Raw genomic sequence first — 18410 nt, 5'->3', positions numbered from 1 at the left:
GAAATAACTACTGCAGAGCAGAATAAAGAAAAAAGAATGAAAAGAATTAAGGACAGTTTCAGAGACCTCTGGGACACATTAAACAAAACAACATTTGAATTATAGGGGTCCCAGAAGATGAGGAGAAAAAGAAAGGGACTGAGAAAATATTTGAAGAGATTATATTTGAAAACTTCCCTAATATGGGAAAGGAAATAGTTAATCAAGTCCAGGAAGCACAGAGAGTCCCATACAGGAGAAACATTCCAAGCCACATATTAATCAAACTATCAAAAATTAAATACAAAGAAAAAATATTAAGAGCAGCAAGGGAAAATCAACAAATAACACACAAGGGAATCCCCATAAGGTTAACAGCTGATCTTTCAGCAGAAACTCTGCAAGCCAGAAGGGAGTGGCAGGACATATTTAAGGATATGAAAGGGAAAAACCTACAACCAAGATTACTCTACCCAGCAAGGATCTCATTCAGATTTGATGGAGAAATTAAAACCTTTACAGACAAGCAAAAGCTAAGAGAATTCAGCACCACCAAACCAGCTTTACAACAAATGCTAAAGGAACTTCTCTAGGCAGGAAACACAAGAGAAGGAAAAGACCTACAATAACAAACTCAAAACAATTAAGAAAATGGTAATAGGAACATACATATTGATAATTACCTTAAACACAAATGGATTAAATGCTCCAACCAAAAGACGTAGACTGGCTGAATGGATACAAAAACAAGAAGCATATATATGCTGTCTACAAGAGACCCACCTCAGACCTAGGGACACATACAGACTGAAAGTGAGGGGATGGAAAAAGATATTCCATGCAAATGGAAATCAAAAGAAAGCTGGAGTAGCAATTCTCCTATCAGACAAAATAGACTTTAAAACAATAACTATTACAAGAGACAAAGGAAACTACATAATGACCAAGGGATTAATCGACGAAGAAGATATAACAATTGTAAATATTTATGCACCCAACATAGGAGCACCTCAATACATAAGGGAAATGCTAATAACCATAAAAGGGGAAACTGACAGTAACACAATAATAGTAGGGGACTTTAACACCCCACTTTCACCAATGGACAGATCATTCAAAATGAAAATAAATAAGGAAACACAAACCTTAAATGATACATTAAACAAGATGGACTTGATATTTATAGGACACTCCATGCAAAAACGACAGAATACACTTTCTTCTAAAGTGCTCATGGAACATTCTCCAGGATAGATCATATCTTGGGTCACAAATCAAGCCTTGGTAAATTTAAGAAATATGAATTTTTATCAAGTATCTTTTCTGACCACAACACTATGAGACTAGATATCAATTATAGGAAAAAATCTGTAAAAGATACAAACACATGGAGGCCAAACAATACACTACTTAATAACCAAGAGATCACTGAAGAAATAAAAGGGGAAATCAAAAAATACCTAGAAACAAATGACAATGAAAACATGATGACCCAAAACCTGTGGGATGCAGCAAAAGCAGTTCTAAGAGGGAAGTTTATAGCAATACAATCCTACCCTAACAAACAAGAAACATCTCAAATAAACAACCTAACCTTACACCTAAAGCAATTAGAGAAAGAACAAAAAGCCCCCAACGTTAGCAGAAGGAAAGAAATCATAAAGATCAGATCAGAAATAAATGAAAAGGAAATGAAGGAAACAATAGCAAAGATCAATAAAACTAAAAGCTAGTTCTTTGAGAAGATAAACAAAATTGATAAACCATTAGCCATACTCATCAAGTAAAAAAGGGAGAAGACTGAAATCAACAGAATTAGAAATGAAAAAGGAGAAGTAACAACTGACACTGCAGAAATACAAAGGATCATGAGAGATTACTACAAGCAACTATACGCCAATAAAATGGACAACCTGGAAGAAATGGACAAATTCTTAGAAAAGCACAACCTTCAGAGACTGAACCAGGAAGAAATAGAAAATATAAACAGACCAATCACAAGCACTGAACTTGGAACTGTGATTAAAAATCTTCTAACAAACAAAAGCCCAGGACCAGATGTCTTCTCAGGCAAATTCTATCAAACATTTAGAGAAGAGTTAACACCTATCCTTCTCAAACTCTTCCAAAATACAGCAGAGAGAGAAACACTCCCAAACTTATCCTATGAGGCCACCATCACCCTGATACCAAAACCAGACAAAGATGTCACAAAGAAAGAAAACTACAGGCCAATATCACTGATGAACATAGATGCAAAAATCCTCAACAAAATACTGGCAAACAGAATCCAACAGCACATTAAAAGGATCATACACCATGTTCAAGTGGGGTTTATCCCAGGAATGCAAGGATTCTTCAATATACGCAAATTAATCAATGTGATACACCATATTAACAAATTGAAGAATAAAAACCACAAGATCTTCTCAATAGATGCAGAAAAAACTTTTGACAAAATTCAACACCCATTTATGATAAAAACCCTCCAGAAAGTAGGCATAGAGGGAACTTACCTCAACATAATAAAGGCCATATATGACAAACCCACAGCCAAAATCATCCTCAATGGTGAAAACCTAAAACCATTTCCACTAAGATCAGGAACAAGACAAGGTTGCCCACTCTCACCACTATTATTCAACATTGTTTTGGAAGTTTTAGCCACAGCAATCAGAGAAGAAGAAGAAATAAAAGGAATCCATATTGGAAAAGAAGAAGTAAAGCTGTCACTGTTTGCAGATGACGTGATACTATACACAGAGAATCCTAAAGATCCTACCAGAAAACTACTAGAGCTAATCAATGAATTTGCTAAAGTAGCAGGATACAAAATTAATGCACAGAAATCTCTTGCATTCCAAATACTAATGATGAAAAATCTGAAAGTGAAATTAAGAAGACATTCCCATTTACCATTGCAACAAAAAGAATAAAATACCTAGGAATACACCTACCTAAGGAGACAAAACACCTGTACTCAGCAAACTATAAAACACTGATGAAAGAAATTAAAGATGATACAAACAGATGGAGAGATATACCATGTTCTTGGATTGGAAGAATCAACACTGTGAAAATGACTCTACTACCCAAAGCAATCTACAGATTCAGTGCAATCCCTATCAAACTACCACTGGCATTTTTCACAGAACTAAAACAAAAAAATTCACAATTTGTATGGAAACACAAAAGACCCTGAATAGCCAAAGCAATTTTTTTAAATTATTTATTTATTGATTGATTGATGGCTGTGTTGGGTCTTCGTTTCTGTGTGAGGGCTTTCTCTAGTTGCGGCAAGTGGGGGCCACTCTTCATCGTGGTGCGCGGGCCTCTCACTATCACGGCCTCTCTTGTTGCGGAGCACAGGCTCCACACGCGCAGGCTCAGTAATTGTGGCTCACGGGCTTAGTTGCTCCGCGGCATGTGGGATCTTCCCAGACCAGGGCTCAAACCCGTGTCCCCTGCATTGGCAAGCAGATTCTCAACCACTGCGCCACCAGGGAAACCCCAAAGCAATCTTGAGAAAGAAAAACGGAACTGGAGGAATCAGGCTCCTGGACTTCAGACTATACTACAAAGCTACAGTAATCAAGACAGTATGGTACTGGCATAAAAACAGAAATATAGATCAATGGAACAGGACAGAAAGCCCAGAGATAAACCCTCACACATATGGTCACCTTATTTTTGATAAAGGAGGCAAGGGTATACAATGGAGAAAAGAAAGCCTCTTCAATAAGTAAGTGGTGCTGGGAAAACTGGACAGCTACATGTAAAAAAATGAAATTAGAACACTCCCTAACACCATACACAAAAATAAACTCAAAATGGATTAAAGACCTAAATGTAAGGCCAGATGCTATAAAAGTCTTAGAAGAAAACATAGGAAGAACACTCTATGACATAAATCACAGCAAGATCCTTTTTGACCCACCTCCTAGAGAAATGGAAATAAAAATAAACAAATGGGACCTAATGAAATGTAAAAGCTCTTGCACAGCAAAGGAAACCATAAACAAGACGAAAAGACAACTCTTAGAATGGGAGAAAATATTTGCAAATGAATCAACGGACAAAGGATTAATCTCCAAAATATATAAACAGCTCATGCAGCTCAATATTAAAAAAACAAACAACCCAATCCAAAAATGGGAATAAGACCTAAATAGACATTTCTCCAAAGAAGATATACATATTCCCAACAAACACATGAAAGAATGATCAACACCATTAATCATTAGAGAAATGCAAATCAAAACTACAATGAGATATCACCTCACATCAGTCAGAATGGCCATCTTAAACAAATCTAGAAACAATAAATGCTGGAGAGGGTGTGGAGAAAAGGGAACCCTCTTGCACTGTTGGTGGGAATGTAAATTGATACAGCCACTATGGAGAACAGTATGGAGGTTCCTTAAAAAACTAAAAATAGAACTACCATATGACCCAGCAATCCCACTCCTGGGCATATACCTGAGGAAACCATAATTCAAAAAGAGTCATGTACCACAATGTACATTGTAGCTCTATTTACAATACCCAGGACATGAAAGCAACCTAAGTGTCCATCGACAGATGAATGGATAAAAAAGATGTGGCACATATATACAATGGAATATTACTCAGCCATAAAAAGAAATGAAATTGAGTTATTTGTAGTGAGGTGGATGGACCTAGAGTCTGTCATACAGAGTGAAGTAAGTCAGAAAGAGAAAAACAAATACAGTATGCTAACACATATATATGGAATCTAAAAAAAAAAAAAAAGTCATGAAGAACCTAGGGGCAAGACAGGAATAAAGACGCAGACCTACTAGAGAACGGACTTGAAGACATGGGGAAGGGGAAGCTGGGACAAAGTGAGAGAGTGGCATGGACATATATACACTACCAAATGTAAAGCCGTTAGCTAGTGGGAAGCAACCACATAGCACAGGGAGACCAGCTCGGTGCTTTGTGACCCCCTAGAGGGGTGGGATAGGGAGGGTGGGAGGGAGGGAGATGCAAGAGCGAAGAGATATGGGGATATATGTATACGTATAGCTGATTCACTTTGTTATACAGCAGAAACTAACACACCATTGTAAAGCAATTATACTCCAATAAAGATGTGAAAAAAATACAATTAAATTAGATTAAAAATAGGTAAACCAAAGGTACATTACAACTGCAACCCAAGCTCAACCCGGATCAATCCATGATTGGATTAAGATGATAAGGCTCAAACCACAACCCACCCACTCATTCCAGCTACTTAGTAAGGGAAAGGATGAACTGATTCTGGTGGCAGGTGATACCATTTGGAACCTCTACATTTTTTAAAAACAATGTCTAATATATACCAAAAAATGGTAGGAAGAGATAGGACCATATAACTGAAAACAACAACAACAAAAAAACCAAAAAACCAAAACTTCAGAAACAAGTCAAACCAACATGTAGGTGAACTACACACAGGCATTAATAAATGTCTTTAAAAGAACTGTAGAGGAGGAGGATCAGGATAGTGGATTAAGAGGACATGGAGCTCACATCTCCCCATGAACACGTCAAAATACATCTACATGTCGAACAATTCTCACCGAAAACTAACTGGAAACTGGCAGAAGGAATCCTGTACAAACAAGGCTGTAAGAAAGATACACAGGTAATCAGGCAGGATGGGAAGAAAGCGATCGGGTTGGGCCCTGTGTTCCTGGGCGGTGACTCAGAGTAACAGGAAGAATACATGGGTGGACACCTGCCGTGGGGAGTGAGTGGTGAGAGCCACAGATTGGATGCCCAAGTCTGGGGTCCTGTGCAGGAGAGACAAGCCTCTTTGGCTGGTTGGAGGACCACTGGGACTAACAGGGGGGCAGTGGGAAGCCTGAACGCTGCTCATGAAGAGCACATGAGTGCTGGGTTGCCCTCAAGGCAGGGTGGAAAGAGTTCTGCTCTAGTGGCTGCCAGGTTTCCCACAACTGCCTCAGTGCATGCCTCAGCCTGAGCCGAGCCAATGCACCAGTGCTGCTCACTCCATGTCGCAGCAGGGCATTAAATCTGGGGTGGTCATGACCAGGGAGAAAACTCGATCTTGGGATGCAGAGACAACCTGGTCTTCAGGCAGAGCCTGGGTGGGATTGGGGTCAATGTTAATGCTTACTCAAGCAGAACATCACAAGAAGCCCAAATCTCTGATGGCAGCACTCGAGCATAGCTCAACTCCTGATACTGAAAGTCCACATAGACAACAACAGCTCTATAGTGTGGTTCCACAACAGGGCAGGGGGAGCAGGGACGGGGGCAGTGATCAGCTGTGAGGGAAACAATTGTGGGAACCTATATAGGCAGCGTATCAGAGACAGCTTGAACCTCTGTCTGCAATCAACACAGGCCAAGAGACCCCATGGACCCAACTTACTTCAGCACTTCCCACCACTTGGGCAAGCCTCCCAGTGTGGAAAAAGGGGGAAACACACAGTTAAAGGGAACAGAGCTGGCCCAGGCCAGACCCTCAGGGCTTCTGCTCCAGGAATTTGGGATCAGACCCCACCCCTCATAGGGTGGTCATGGCCACTGAGCAGAGGGGAAGTCCCACTTCACACCTGGTGCCAGCTCTAGCTCCTCCATCTCTAGCCCCACTCCCTACCAAGCTGATAGCTACCAGCACATCCTGAGGAAAGATGTGACTTGTTTCCACACCAAATCCAGCTCTCCCACCAAAGGCACTGGGCACACATAGGGATGCTGCCACATAAGAACACCCCTTCAAGACCACAATAGGTAACTGTTTCACCTAAACTCATAGAAACAGAGAAAGTTAAGCAAAATGCAATGGCAGAAGAACTGTTCTCAATTGAAAGAGCAAGAAAAAACAGCTGAAAAAATAATGATACATAAATAAACAACTTACCTGAAAAAGAATTCAAACCACTGGTTATAAAAAATGTTAACTGAATTAGGGGAAAGAATCTATCTACACGCAAGTAACTTTAATAAGAAACTAGAAAATATTTTAAAAGACCCAATCAGAATGAAGAATTCAACAGCTGAAATTAAAAGCACACTAGGAGGAATGAATAGCAAACTAAGTGATACAGAAGAATGCATAAGTGATCTGGTAGAATAATGTAAATCACCCAATCAGAACAGCAAAAGAAAAGAGCAAATTGTAAAAAATGAAAACATCTAGGAGTTCTCTGGTATATACTACTAAAGAAAATCAACAAAACCACAAGGGAAGAAACAAAAAGAAGAAAAAATGAACAGAGAAGAACTACATGAACAAGCAGAAAACAAGTGACAAAATGGCAATAAGTACATACCTATTAATAATTACTTTAAATATCAATGGACAAATGCTCACTCAAAGGACACAGGGTGGCTGATTAAATGAAAAAACAAGACCCTTCTATATGTTGCCTAAGAAACTCACATACATAAAGAAGGTGAGGCAATGAAAAAAGATATTTTACGCAAACGGGAACAATAAGAAAGCCAGGGTAACAATAGTCACTTCAGACAAAATAGACTTTCAAACAAAGGCTATCACAAAAGACAAAGAAGGGCATTATACAATGATAAGGGGATCAATACAAGACAAGGATATTACACTCATTAGTATGTACACCCAATACAGGGGCACCTAAATATATAAAGCAAATATTCACAGACATAAAGGGAGAAATTGACAATAATACCATAACAATAGGGAACTTTCATACCTCACTTACATCAATGAACATATCATCCAGAAAGAAAATCAATCATATAACAGTGGTCTTAAATGGCACACTTGAACAGTTAAACTTAAAAGATATCTACAGGACATTTCATCCAAAAACAGCAGAATACACATTCCTTTCAAGTGCACATGGAACATTCTCCAGGACAGATCACATGCTGGGCCACAAAATAAGGCTGAACAAATTTAAGGAGATAGATATTATATCAAGCATTTCCCCCCACTACAATGGTATAAAATTAGAACTCAATTACAGGAAGAAAAATGGGAAAAGCATGAACATGTGGAGACTAAACAACATGCTACTAAAAAACCAACTGGTCAATGAAGAAATCAAAGAGGAAATCAGAAAATACGTTGAGACAAAGGAAAAAGGAAACACAACACTCCAAAATCTATGAGATGCAGCAAAAGCAGTTCTAAGGGGGAAGTTTATAGCAATACAGGCCTTCCTCAAGAAATAAGTAAAGCCTCAAATAAAGTACCTAACCAAGCACTTAAAGAAATTAGAAAAAGACAAACAAAGGCCAAAGTCATCAGAAGGAAGGAAATAATAAAGATTAGAGAGGAAATAAATAAAATAGAGATCAAGAAACAATAGAAAAGAAGGAAAGAGGGAGGGACAAGACAGGAGAAAGGGATTAAGAGATACAAAACTACTATGTATAAAACAGATAAGCAACAAGGATATATCATATAGCACATGGAATTATAGCCATTATCTCATAATAACTTTTTTTTTCATAATAACTTTTAATGGAGTAAAATCTGTAAAAATACTGAATCACTATGCTGTACACCTGAAACTAATATAATATTGTGACTTTTTTTTTTTTTGGCTGCACCGTGAGGCATTCGGGATTTTAGTTCCCCGACGAGGGATCGAACCCATGTCCCCTGAATTGGGAGCAGAGTTGTAACCACTGGACTGCCAGGGAAGTCCCTAATATAATATTGTAAATCAACTATACTTCAATTTTTAAAAGTCTGTGATAAATATGCTCAAGAAAATAGAGAAAAGATAGACAAATTGGAAAAATGATGGAAAATTTCACCAGAGAATTTGAGGATATAAAAAGCTTTAAATGGACATTCTAGAATTTAAAAATACATATCTAAAATTCTAACTCCTAATTTTCTATTCTACTTCTACCAAGGCATTCATTATGTTTGTACTAATTACCCTGAAGTTAGGAGGGATATAAGTAGACATAATATTAGGAACCATTTCCAGAATAAACAAAATGCAAATGTCAACGAAAAAATGATGAAAGAGGTCTTTAAATCTTGTAAGGGATGATAATTATAGTGTGAGCTTTTATATCCACAGCTTCCTGGCTAGTTAAAGCAGAAACAAACATATTTCACCAATCTAGATTTTAAGAACCCTTTTTTCTATATGGTGGACAAAGTAAAAGCAATGGTCACTTACAGGAAGGTGTGTGAAGACAGCAAACGTGCTACGTAGAAAGGCAATGAGGTCTACTAGGTAATCACTAGCTTTGTTGCCCAAATCTCCTGTCATCCAGTCATAGTCAGCCAGCTGTAGAAACTGGTCAATCTTCTGGTTTAAGTTGGTATAAATCTCTTCTTCAGCTGCATGTCTGGCATCCTGTGAAATATGAAATTTGAATGACCATTCAAAATTCCAGTATAAGCAAAGCAGAAATCTCTGCTTGGAGACATCTCAAACTAAGTAACATAATTGAGAATATCAAGTAATATCACAGTCTCCATTAATTTTTCTTGTTTTCAAAAGCTCAGTAGAGTCCTTTCTATTTTGTATCTGCAAGACAAATTATTATATTGATTCACCAAATAGAGAAACTGCCTTCACTGCCCTCAGCTATCTGCATCCTTTGTACCTTCTTACCTATGTTCCAAACTACACTCGTTCTCAGGATCCTATTCTCTTTCTTCTCTTCTGGGATTCCAAGAACCTCCCTTCCTGCAATATCAACCTCTCTTATAGTCGCTAGTCTCTTCACTTTGCTTATTTTAAGTATCCTGAAGTTTCTAATTTAATGCTGTATGTTCTCACTAGTGACTATCCTACCTTTCTAGAGTCTTTATAATCAAGTTTCTTCAAAGATTGGCACACATTTCCTAAAATAGGCTCTAATTAACAATAGTCCTGAAAAATGCTTAAATGACAGCAAAAAAGTTCCTAGATCAATTAAGTCTGAGAAACCCAGTTTAAAAGAGTCTTGATTTACACTGGCATATAAAAGGCTCTAAGAAGTGTTATGGGACTAAAGCTCCAAGAAAAACATTTTTAGGACAAAACAGTCTATGCTGCAATCTAACAACGCATCAACATGGATTGGTCCAGGGTAATCCGTGACTGCCAGGCTACCATATCCAGTATCCATTTTTCAGTCTGAGCTTACCCTGTTCTCTGTTGGCTTTCAGGACATAGTTTTACTTTTACTTTTCTGGCCTCTAATCCTCTCACTTTTGCTGGATGATTTCATCACCTCCTATGGCTTCCACTATATCTGTCCAAACCCTTTCTTGTTAAAAACCCATATTTCTGATTGTTTCCTGCATTATGGCTCACAGAAACTTTGAATACTGTAAGTCCAGGACGAGAATAATCATAATTCCCACTCTTCTCCTGTTCATTTCAGGCCAAGGCAGAGATTTAAGCAACATATTGGATTCCATTCATTCCTTCATAGTCACGGTGTCCTATAAATTCTAACCCCAAAATTTTACTCGAACTCATACCCTCCTCTCCATTTTCACCTTTTTAATGGCTGCATAATTTTACAGGTATTTACATACTATAATATAGGCATTGACTATGTTTACTTATATGAACACAGTTCTAAGAGCATTTCTCTGCTTACATATTTACTTACTTGTATGATAATTTAATACTGTCCTTGAATTCCCATTTTACTAAGTTTTCTTTTAATAAATAAACATTATTTTCTAGAAATCTGGGCTTAAAGAAAAATTGAGCAGAAAGTACAGAGCATTTGCAGATACTGCCCGCCATCCCCCTCCCACTGTTTCCCCTATTTAAAAAACCTTGCATTAGTGTGGAACATTTGTTACAATAGATGAACCGATATTGATATTTTATTATTAACTAAAGCTCACAGTTTGCATCAGGGTTTACTATTGTGTTGTACAGTTCCATGGGTAATTACAAATGGATAATGTCATGTATTCACTATTACAGAATTGTACAGAATAGTTTTTCTTGCCATAAAAATCCACTCTGCTCTATCCAGCCCTCCCTTGCTCATCCCCCAAATCCTGGAAACAAACCATCTTTTTACTTTCTCCAGAACTTTGCCTTTCTACAATGTCTTATACTGGGAACCATGTATGTAGCTGATTGGCTTATTTTACTTAGCAATGTGCAGTTAATTTTCCTCCATGTCTTTCTATGGCTTGACAGTTCATTCCTTTTCATCACTGAATAATACTCCATTGTCAGGATGTATCATAGTTTGTTTATCCATTTACCTATTGAAGGACATCTTGATAACTTCTGAGTGTAGTCAATTATGAATAATGCTACTGTAATGATTTATGGGTAAGTTTTTGTGTAGCTTAACATTTCAGTTCACTTGGATAGTTACCAAGAAGCATGACCGGTGAATTGCATGGGAAGACTATTTCTGTTTAGCCTTGGAAGAAACTGACAAATTGTCTTTCAAAATAACATTACCATTTTGTATTAGCACCAGCAATGAATGAGAGCTGCTACTGCTCCAGCATTTGTTGTCAGTGTTTTCAGTTTTAGCCTTTTTAAGAGTTGTACAAAGGTATCTCATTGTTGTTTTAACTTATAACTCCCTCTCCATCCTTTGGTGTGGTATCTATTCGGATCTTTTGCCCATTTTTAAAGTGAAGCCACGTTAAACCCACTTTTTAATTTTCTTATTGTTGACTTTTACCCATTCTTTGTATATTTTGGATATAAGTCCTTTATTAGATATGCATTTTACAAACATTTTCTCCTTCTTTTCATTCTTTTAACAGTGTCTTTTCTACAGCAGAAGTTTTTCATTTTAATGAAGTCCATCTTATCAGTATTTTCTGTGATGGATCGTGTTCTGGTTGGTGTACCTTAAGTCATAGCCAAACCCAAGGTCACCAACATTTTCCCTTATGTTATCTTCTAAGAGTTTTATAGTGCTGTGTTTCATATGTAAGTCTGTGATCCCTTTTGAGTTAATTTTTAACTCAATTAACTCAAATTTTTTTGAGTTTAACTCAAACTCAAATTTTTAACTCAATTTTAAAGTGTAACATCTGTGTCTAGGTTCATTTTTTTTTCTTTTTTGCAGGTGGATGTCGAGTTGTTTCAACAACATTTATTGAAAAGACTTTCATTTCTCCATTAAACTGAGTTTACTGCATGTCAACAATCAGTTGACTATATTTGCGAGAGTCTATTTCTGGGCTCCTATGTTGTTCCCTTGACCTAATTATCTTTTTTTTTTTTTTGCCAATACCACACTGTCTTGATTACTGTAGCTTTATAGTAAGTCTTGAAGTCAGGTAGTGTCAGTTCTCCAACATTGTTCTCCGTCAATATTGTGTTGACTATTCTGGGTGTTTTGCCTCTCCATATAAACTTCGGAAACAATATGTCAATATCCACAAAATGAGTTGCTGGAATTTGGACTGGGACTGAATCTTTAGATTAAGTTGAAAAGAACTGATATCTTGATAAAATATTGAGTCTTCTTATCCACGAATAAGGAACATATCTCCACTTATTTAGATCTTACTTCTTTGATTACTTTTTATCAGAGTTTTACAGGTTTTCTCACATAGATCTTGTTTATCTTGTTAGATTTATACCTATTTCTCTCTTTTTTCAATGTTAATGTAAATAGCATTATGTTTTTAATTACAAATTCCAGTTATTTGTTACTGGTATAATGATAAAGCAAATAACTTGTATATCAATTTTATATGCTGAACCTTACTACATTCATTTATTACTTCCAGCAGTATTTTTGTTATTGTTAATTCTTTCATATTTTCTACTTAGACAATCATGTCGTCTGTAAACTAAGTCAGTTTTATTTCTATCTTCCCAGTCTGTAAATCTTTTATTTCATGGCTTACTGAATGTTGAATAAGAGTGGTATAAAAGGACATCCCGGCCTTTTTCATGATTTTAGCAGGAAAGTTTCTAGTTTCTCACTATCAGGTATGATGTTATTTGTAGGACTTTTGTAGATGTTCTTTACCAAGTTGAGGATGTTCCCCTTCTATTATAGTTAGCTGAGAGGTTTTTATCATGAATAGGTGCTGGATTTTGTCAAATGCATTTTCTATATCTATTAATATGATTCTATAATTGTTCTTCTTTAGCCCATTAATGTGATGAATTACAATACTTGATTTTTGATGTTGAATAAGTCTTGCAGACCCGTTTGGTGGTAGTGTATAATTCTGATACATTGTTGGATTCAACGTCATAATATTTTGTTGAGGATTCTGTATCTAAGTTCATGAGAAATATTAGTCTGTAGTTTTCCTTTCCTGCGATGTCTGGCTGGTATTATGGTAATGCTGGCCTCACAGAGTGAGTTACGTAGTATTCTCTCTGCTTCTATTTCCTGGAAAATATTATAGAGAAGTGGTGAAATTTCATCCTTAAATATTAGGTAGAATTTCTTTCAGTTTAATTAGCATATAACTGACAAGTTGTAAGATATTCAAAATGAAAAACATAATGACTAAATATATACACTGCAAAAGGATTCCCCACATCAAGTTAATTAACACAGCTATCACCTCACATATTAACTTTTTTTTGTTTGTTTTGGTGAGAACATTGAAGTTCTACTCTCTTAGCAATTATCATTTATACAATAGTGTAATCAACTATAGTCACATTGTTATATACTAGATGCTCAGACTATTCATCTTACAATTGAAAGTTTGTATCCTTTTATCAACCTCTATTTCTTCACCCCCCAGCCCTGGCAATAATTTTTCTACTCTTTGTTTCTATGAGTTCAACTTTTTTTCTTAGATTCCACATATAAATGATACCATGAAGTATTTGTCTGTCTGGTTTATTTCATTTTGCATAATGCCTTCTAGGTTCATCCATGTTTTTGCAACTGATCAGGATTTTCTTCTTTTTTTAATGGCTGAATAATATTCCACTGTGTGTATGCGGTGTGTGTGTGTATGGGTGTGTATAATTTAGCTATTCATCCATTAATAGACACTTAGGTTTTTTCCATATCTTGACTATTTTGATTAATGCTGTAATGAATGTGAAAGTATACATAACTCTTCAAGATATTGATTCCTTTGAATATACACCCAGAAGTAGAATTGCTGGATCACATGGTAGTTCTATTTTTAATTTCTTGAGGAACCGCCATACTGTTTTCCATAGTGGCTGTACCAGCTTACATTCCCACCAACAGTACACAAGGGTTCCCTTTTCTCCACATCCTTGCCAGCATTTGTTATCTCTTGTGTCTTTTTTTTTAATAGAAGTATAGTCGATTTACAATGTTAAGTTAGTTTCTGGTGTACAGCAAAGTACAGCTATACATATATTTTATATGTGTGTATATATATATATATATATATATATATATATATATACACACACACACACATACACACACACACACACACACACACACACACACACACACACACATATATATTCTTTTCCATTACGGTTTATTACAAGATATTGAATATAGTTCCCTGTGCTATACAGTAGGACTTTTTTATTTATCTATTTTATATATACTAGTTTGTATCTGCTAATCCCAAACTCCTAATTTATCCTTCCCCCATCCCCTTTCCCCCTTGGTAACCATAAGTTTGTTTCCTATGTCTGTGGGTCTACTTCTGTTTTGTAAATAAGTTCATTTGTATCATATTTTGGATTCCACATATAAGTGATATATGGCATTTGTCTTTCTCTGTCTGATTTACTTTACTTAGTATGATAATCTCTAGATCCATCCATGTTGCTGCAAATGGCATTATTTCGTTCTTTTTTATGGCTGAGTAGTATTCCATTGTATATATATACCACATCTTCTTTAACCATTGATCTGTTGATGGACATTTAGGTTGCTTCCATGTCTTGTCTATTGTAAATAGTGCACTATGAACACTGGGGTGCATGTATATTTTCAAATTAGAATTTTCTCTGGATATATACCCTATCTCTTATCTTTTTGATGATACCACTCTAACATGTAAGGTAATATCTCATTGTAGTTTTGATTTGCATTTCCTTAAAGATTTGTGATGTTGAACATCTTTTCATTTACATGTTGCCCATTCGTATGTCTTCTTTGGAAAAATGTCTATTCAGTTACTCTGCCCATTTTTTAATCAGATTGTTTTTTGCTATTGAGTTGTATGAGTTCTTTGTATTTTTTGGATATTAACCCCTTACCAGATACATGATTTGCAAATACTTTCTCCCATTCCATTGGTTGCTTTTTCATTCTGTTGATGGTTTCTTTGTTGTACAAAAAGATTTTAGTTTGCTGAAGTCCCACTTGTTTATTTGATTTTATTGCCTTCGCTTTTGGTGTCAACTCCAAAAAATCACCTCCAAGACCAATGTCAAAGAAGTTACCCCCTATGTTTTCTTCTAGGAGTGTTATGGATTCAGTCTTACATTCAAGTCTCCAATCCATTTTGAGTTGATTTGTGTCTATGGTATAAGACAGAGATCCAGTTTCATTCTTTTGCATGTGGCTGTCCAGTTTCACCAAAACCACTTATTTAAGAAACTATCCTTTCCTCATTGTATATTCTTGGCCCCTTTGTCATAAATTAATCGACCATATATTTATAGGCTTACTTCTGGGATCTCCAATCTATTCCATTTATCTATGTGTCTGTTTGTAGGCCAATACCATACTGTTTTCATTATGATAGCTTTATAATTTGAAATCAGGAAGTGTGTTGTTTCCAGCTTTGTTCTTTCTCAAGATTGCTTTGGATTTTCAGAGTCTTTTGTGGTTCCATACAAATTATAATATTTTTGTTTTCAATTTCTGTAAAAAAAGTACCATTTTGATAGGGATTGCATTGAATCTGTAGTTCACTTTGGGTAGCTTGGACATTTTAACAATATTAATTCTTCCAATAAATGAACATTGAATATCTTTCCATTTACTTGTGTCTTGTTCAACTTCTTTCAACTGGGCCTGGTGTTTTCTATTTTCAAAAGCCATTAATTATTGATTCAATTTCTTCAACAGATATAAGGCTATTTAGATAATTACTCCTTGTGTGAGTTCTGGTAAATTGTGTCTTTGAAAAAATTGGTTCAATTTATGTAGGTTGTTAATTTGTGGATATAGAGTTGTTCATAATATGCCCTTATTAATCTTTTAATGTCCATGGAATCAGTAGTGATGGCCTCTTTTTCATTTATGATATTAGTAATTTGTGTCTTCTATCTTTTATTATTGGTCAGCCTAACTCAAAGTTTATCAATTTTATTGATCTTTCTAAAAACCCATGTTTGGTTTCATTGGTTTTCTCCTTTGCTTTTCTGTTTTCAATTATTTCTGCTCTAATTTTTCTTTTCTTTTGATTATTTTGGATTTAATTTGCTCTTCTTTCCCTAGTTTCCTAAGGTAGAAGCTTAGATTACTGATTGTGAAATTTCTTCTTTTGGAATTTAGGCAATTAATGCTATAAATTTCCCTATAAGCAGTGCTTTCACTGATGCCACAAATTTTAGTAAGTTATACTTTAATTTAGTACTGTTTAATTTCTCTTGAAACTTTTCTTTGACCCAAGTGTTTTTCTGAAGTGTGCTGGTTAATCTCCAAATATTTGGGTATTTTCTAGCTATCTTTCTGTTATTTATTTCCAGGGTTTAATTCCATTTGGTCTGAGAGCAAGCTTTATATGAGTTTTATTCTTTAAAATTTTTTAGATGTGCTTTAATACCCAAAACATGGTCTGTCTTGGTGAATGTTCTTATGAGCTTGAGAAGAATATGTATTACGCTGTTGTTAGATGAAGTATTCTATAAATGTCAATTTGATCTAGCTGACTGATAGCACCATTCAGTTCAACAATATCCTTACTAATTTTCTGCCTCCTGGATCTGTCAATTACTGATAGAGGGGTTTACTAAGAGATTTTATCAGGAAGAGATGTGGCCTTACATAAAATACCTTTTTAGTATCTTTTTAAATACTCATACATTTTTTTCTCACCTGACCTATTACAGTAGTGAATAATTTTAAACAACTTTCTAATACTAATCATCCTTGCATTCTTAACATTACTTTATCCCTGCTTTCTATGCACTTCTGGATTTTGTTTGATATTTTATTATTTATGATTTTTACATCAATATTTGTCTTTAATTGTTCAGGGATTTTATGGTTTCTCTAGTTTTCTTTTTAAACTTAATTTCAGCTACTATATTTTTTTCCATAGTTTTAACACATTTATTAAATCTAATAACTTTCATAAAGAGCCTGGCACAGCTGAGGGAATCATGAGCTTATTAAATATTAGCTAACCTCATTTTATGACCAAATCTCTCTTTTTCTGTTGCTCTAATATTTATTTTATCAATTGCTATTATCTTTTTTTTTAACATCTTTATTGGAGTATAATTGCTTTACAATGGTGTGTTAGTTTCTGCTTTACAACAAAGTGAATCAGCTGTACATATACATATATCCCCATATCTCCTCTCACTTGCATCTCCCTCCCACCCTCCCTATCCCACCCCTCTAGGTGGTCACAAAGCACCGAGCTGATCTCCCTGTGCTATGCGGCTGCTTCCCACTAGCTATCTATTTTACATTTGGTAGTATAGGTAAGTCCATGTCACTCTCTCACTTCGTCCCAGCTTACCCTCCCCCCTCCCCGTGTCCTCAAGTCCATTCTCTACGTCTGCGTCTTTATTTCTGTCCTGCCCCTAGGGTCTTCAGAACCTTTTTTTTTTTTTTTCAGTTTTTGAGTCGTTGTTATGTTGACTTCACAAAAATTAACTGAGATATTTTCCATTTTTCTCTATGGTATGGAGTAGTTTAAATTATACAGAAATTATCTGTTTCATGAAAGCCTAAATGAATTCACTGGTAAAATCATGTGAATCTTCCCCAGTTTTAAGAAGTTTTTAATAACTTGTTCATAGTTATGTCAATTTTCTTTATCTTTTCTTTTTTTAATATTTATTTATTTAGTTGGTTGCACCAGGTCTTAGTTGCAGCACATGGGCTCCTTAGTTGCGGCTCATGGCTCCTTAGTTGTGGCTCACCGGCTCCTTAGTTGCAGCACACAGGCTCCTTAGTTGTGGCATGCAAACCCTTAGTTGTGGCATGCACCTGGGATCTAGTTCCCTGACCAGGGATTGAACCCGGGCCCCCTGCATTGGGAGTGCCGAGTTTTATCCACTGTGCCACCAGGGAAGTTCTCTTTATCTTTTTGAATCACTTTTTTAATCACATATTTTCCTATAGATCATCAAATTTATTAGCACAGAGTTATACAAAGTATTCTGGGTATTTCATTTCCTCTGATTATGAATTTCAAGTAATTGTGATTTATTTATTCCTTCCTTTCTTCTTTCTTTTCTCCTTCCTTTCCTGCATTCCATCCTTTTTCATTCCTTCCTTCCTTCCTTCTAATTAGGCAAAGTAAATGATTATTTTTAAAATTGCAACACACCCTTGCTTGAAGCCTCTCAAAGACTTTA

At 35.9% G+C, this 18410-nt stretch overlaps 1 protein-coding gene across 4 annotated transcripts in view; it reads right to left on the bottom strand.

The window, feature by feature from the left end:
• EXOC6B (exocyst complex component 6B) overlaps window positions 1–18410 on the bottom strand; it is a 722841-nt gene that overhangs the window by 280430 nt on the left and 424001 nt on the right. For all 4 annotated transcript variants that reach the window (XM_082426006.1, XM_082426005.1, XM_082426007.1 and 1 more), the window contains one exon: window positions 9141–9320. In XM_082426006.1, coding sequence (XP_082282132.1) covers window positions 9141–9320 — 180 coding nt within the window. The remainder of the gene's footprint in view (window positions 1–9140; window positions 9321–18410) is intronic.

Source organism: Balaenoptera physalus, assembly GCF_965194825.1.
Source record: "Balaenoptera physalus genome assembly, chromosome: 15".
In the NCBI taxonomy this organism is placed as follows: Eukaryota; Metazoa; Chordata; class Mammalia; order Artiodactyla; family Balaenopteridae; genus Balaenoptera; species Balaenoptera physalus.
Note: the sequence above shows the minus strand (reverse complement) of the source record. Positions and strands in the feature narration are given on the sequence as shown.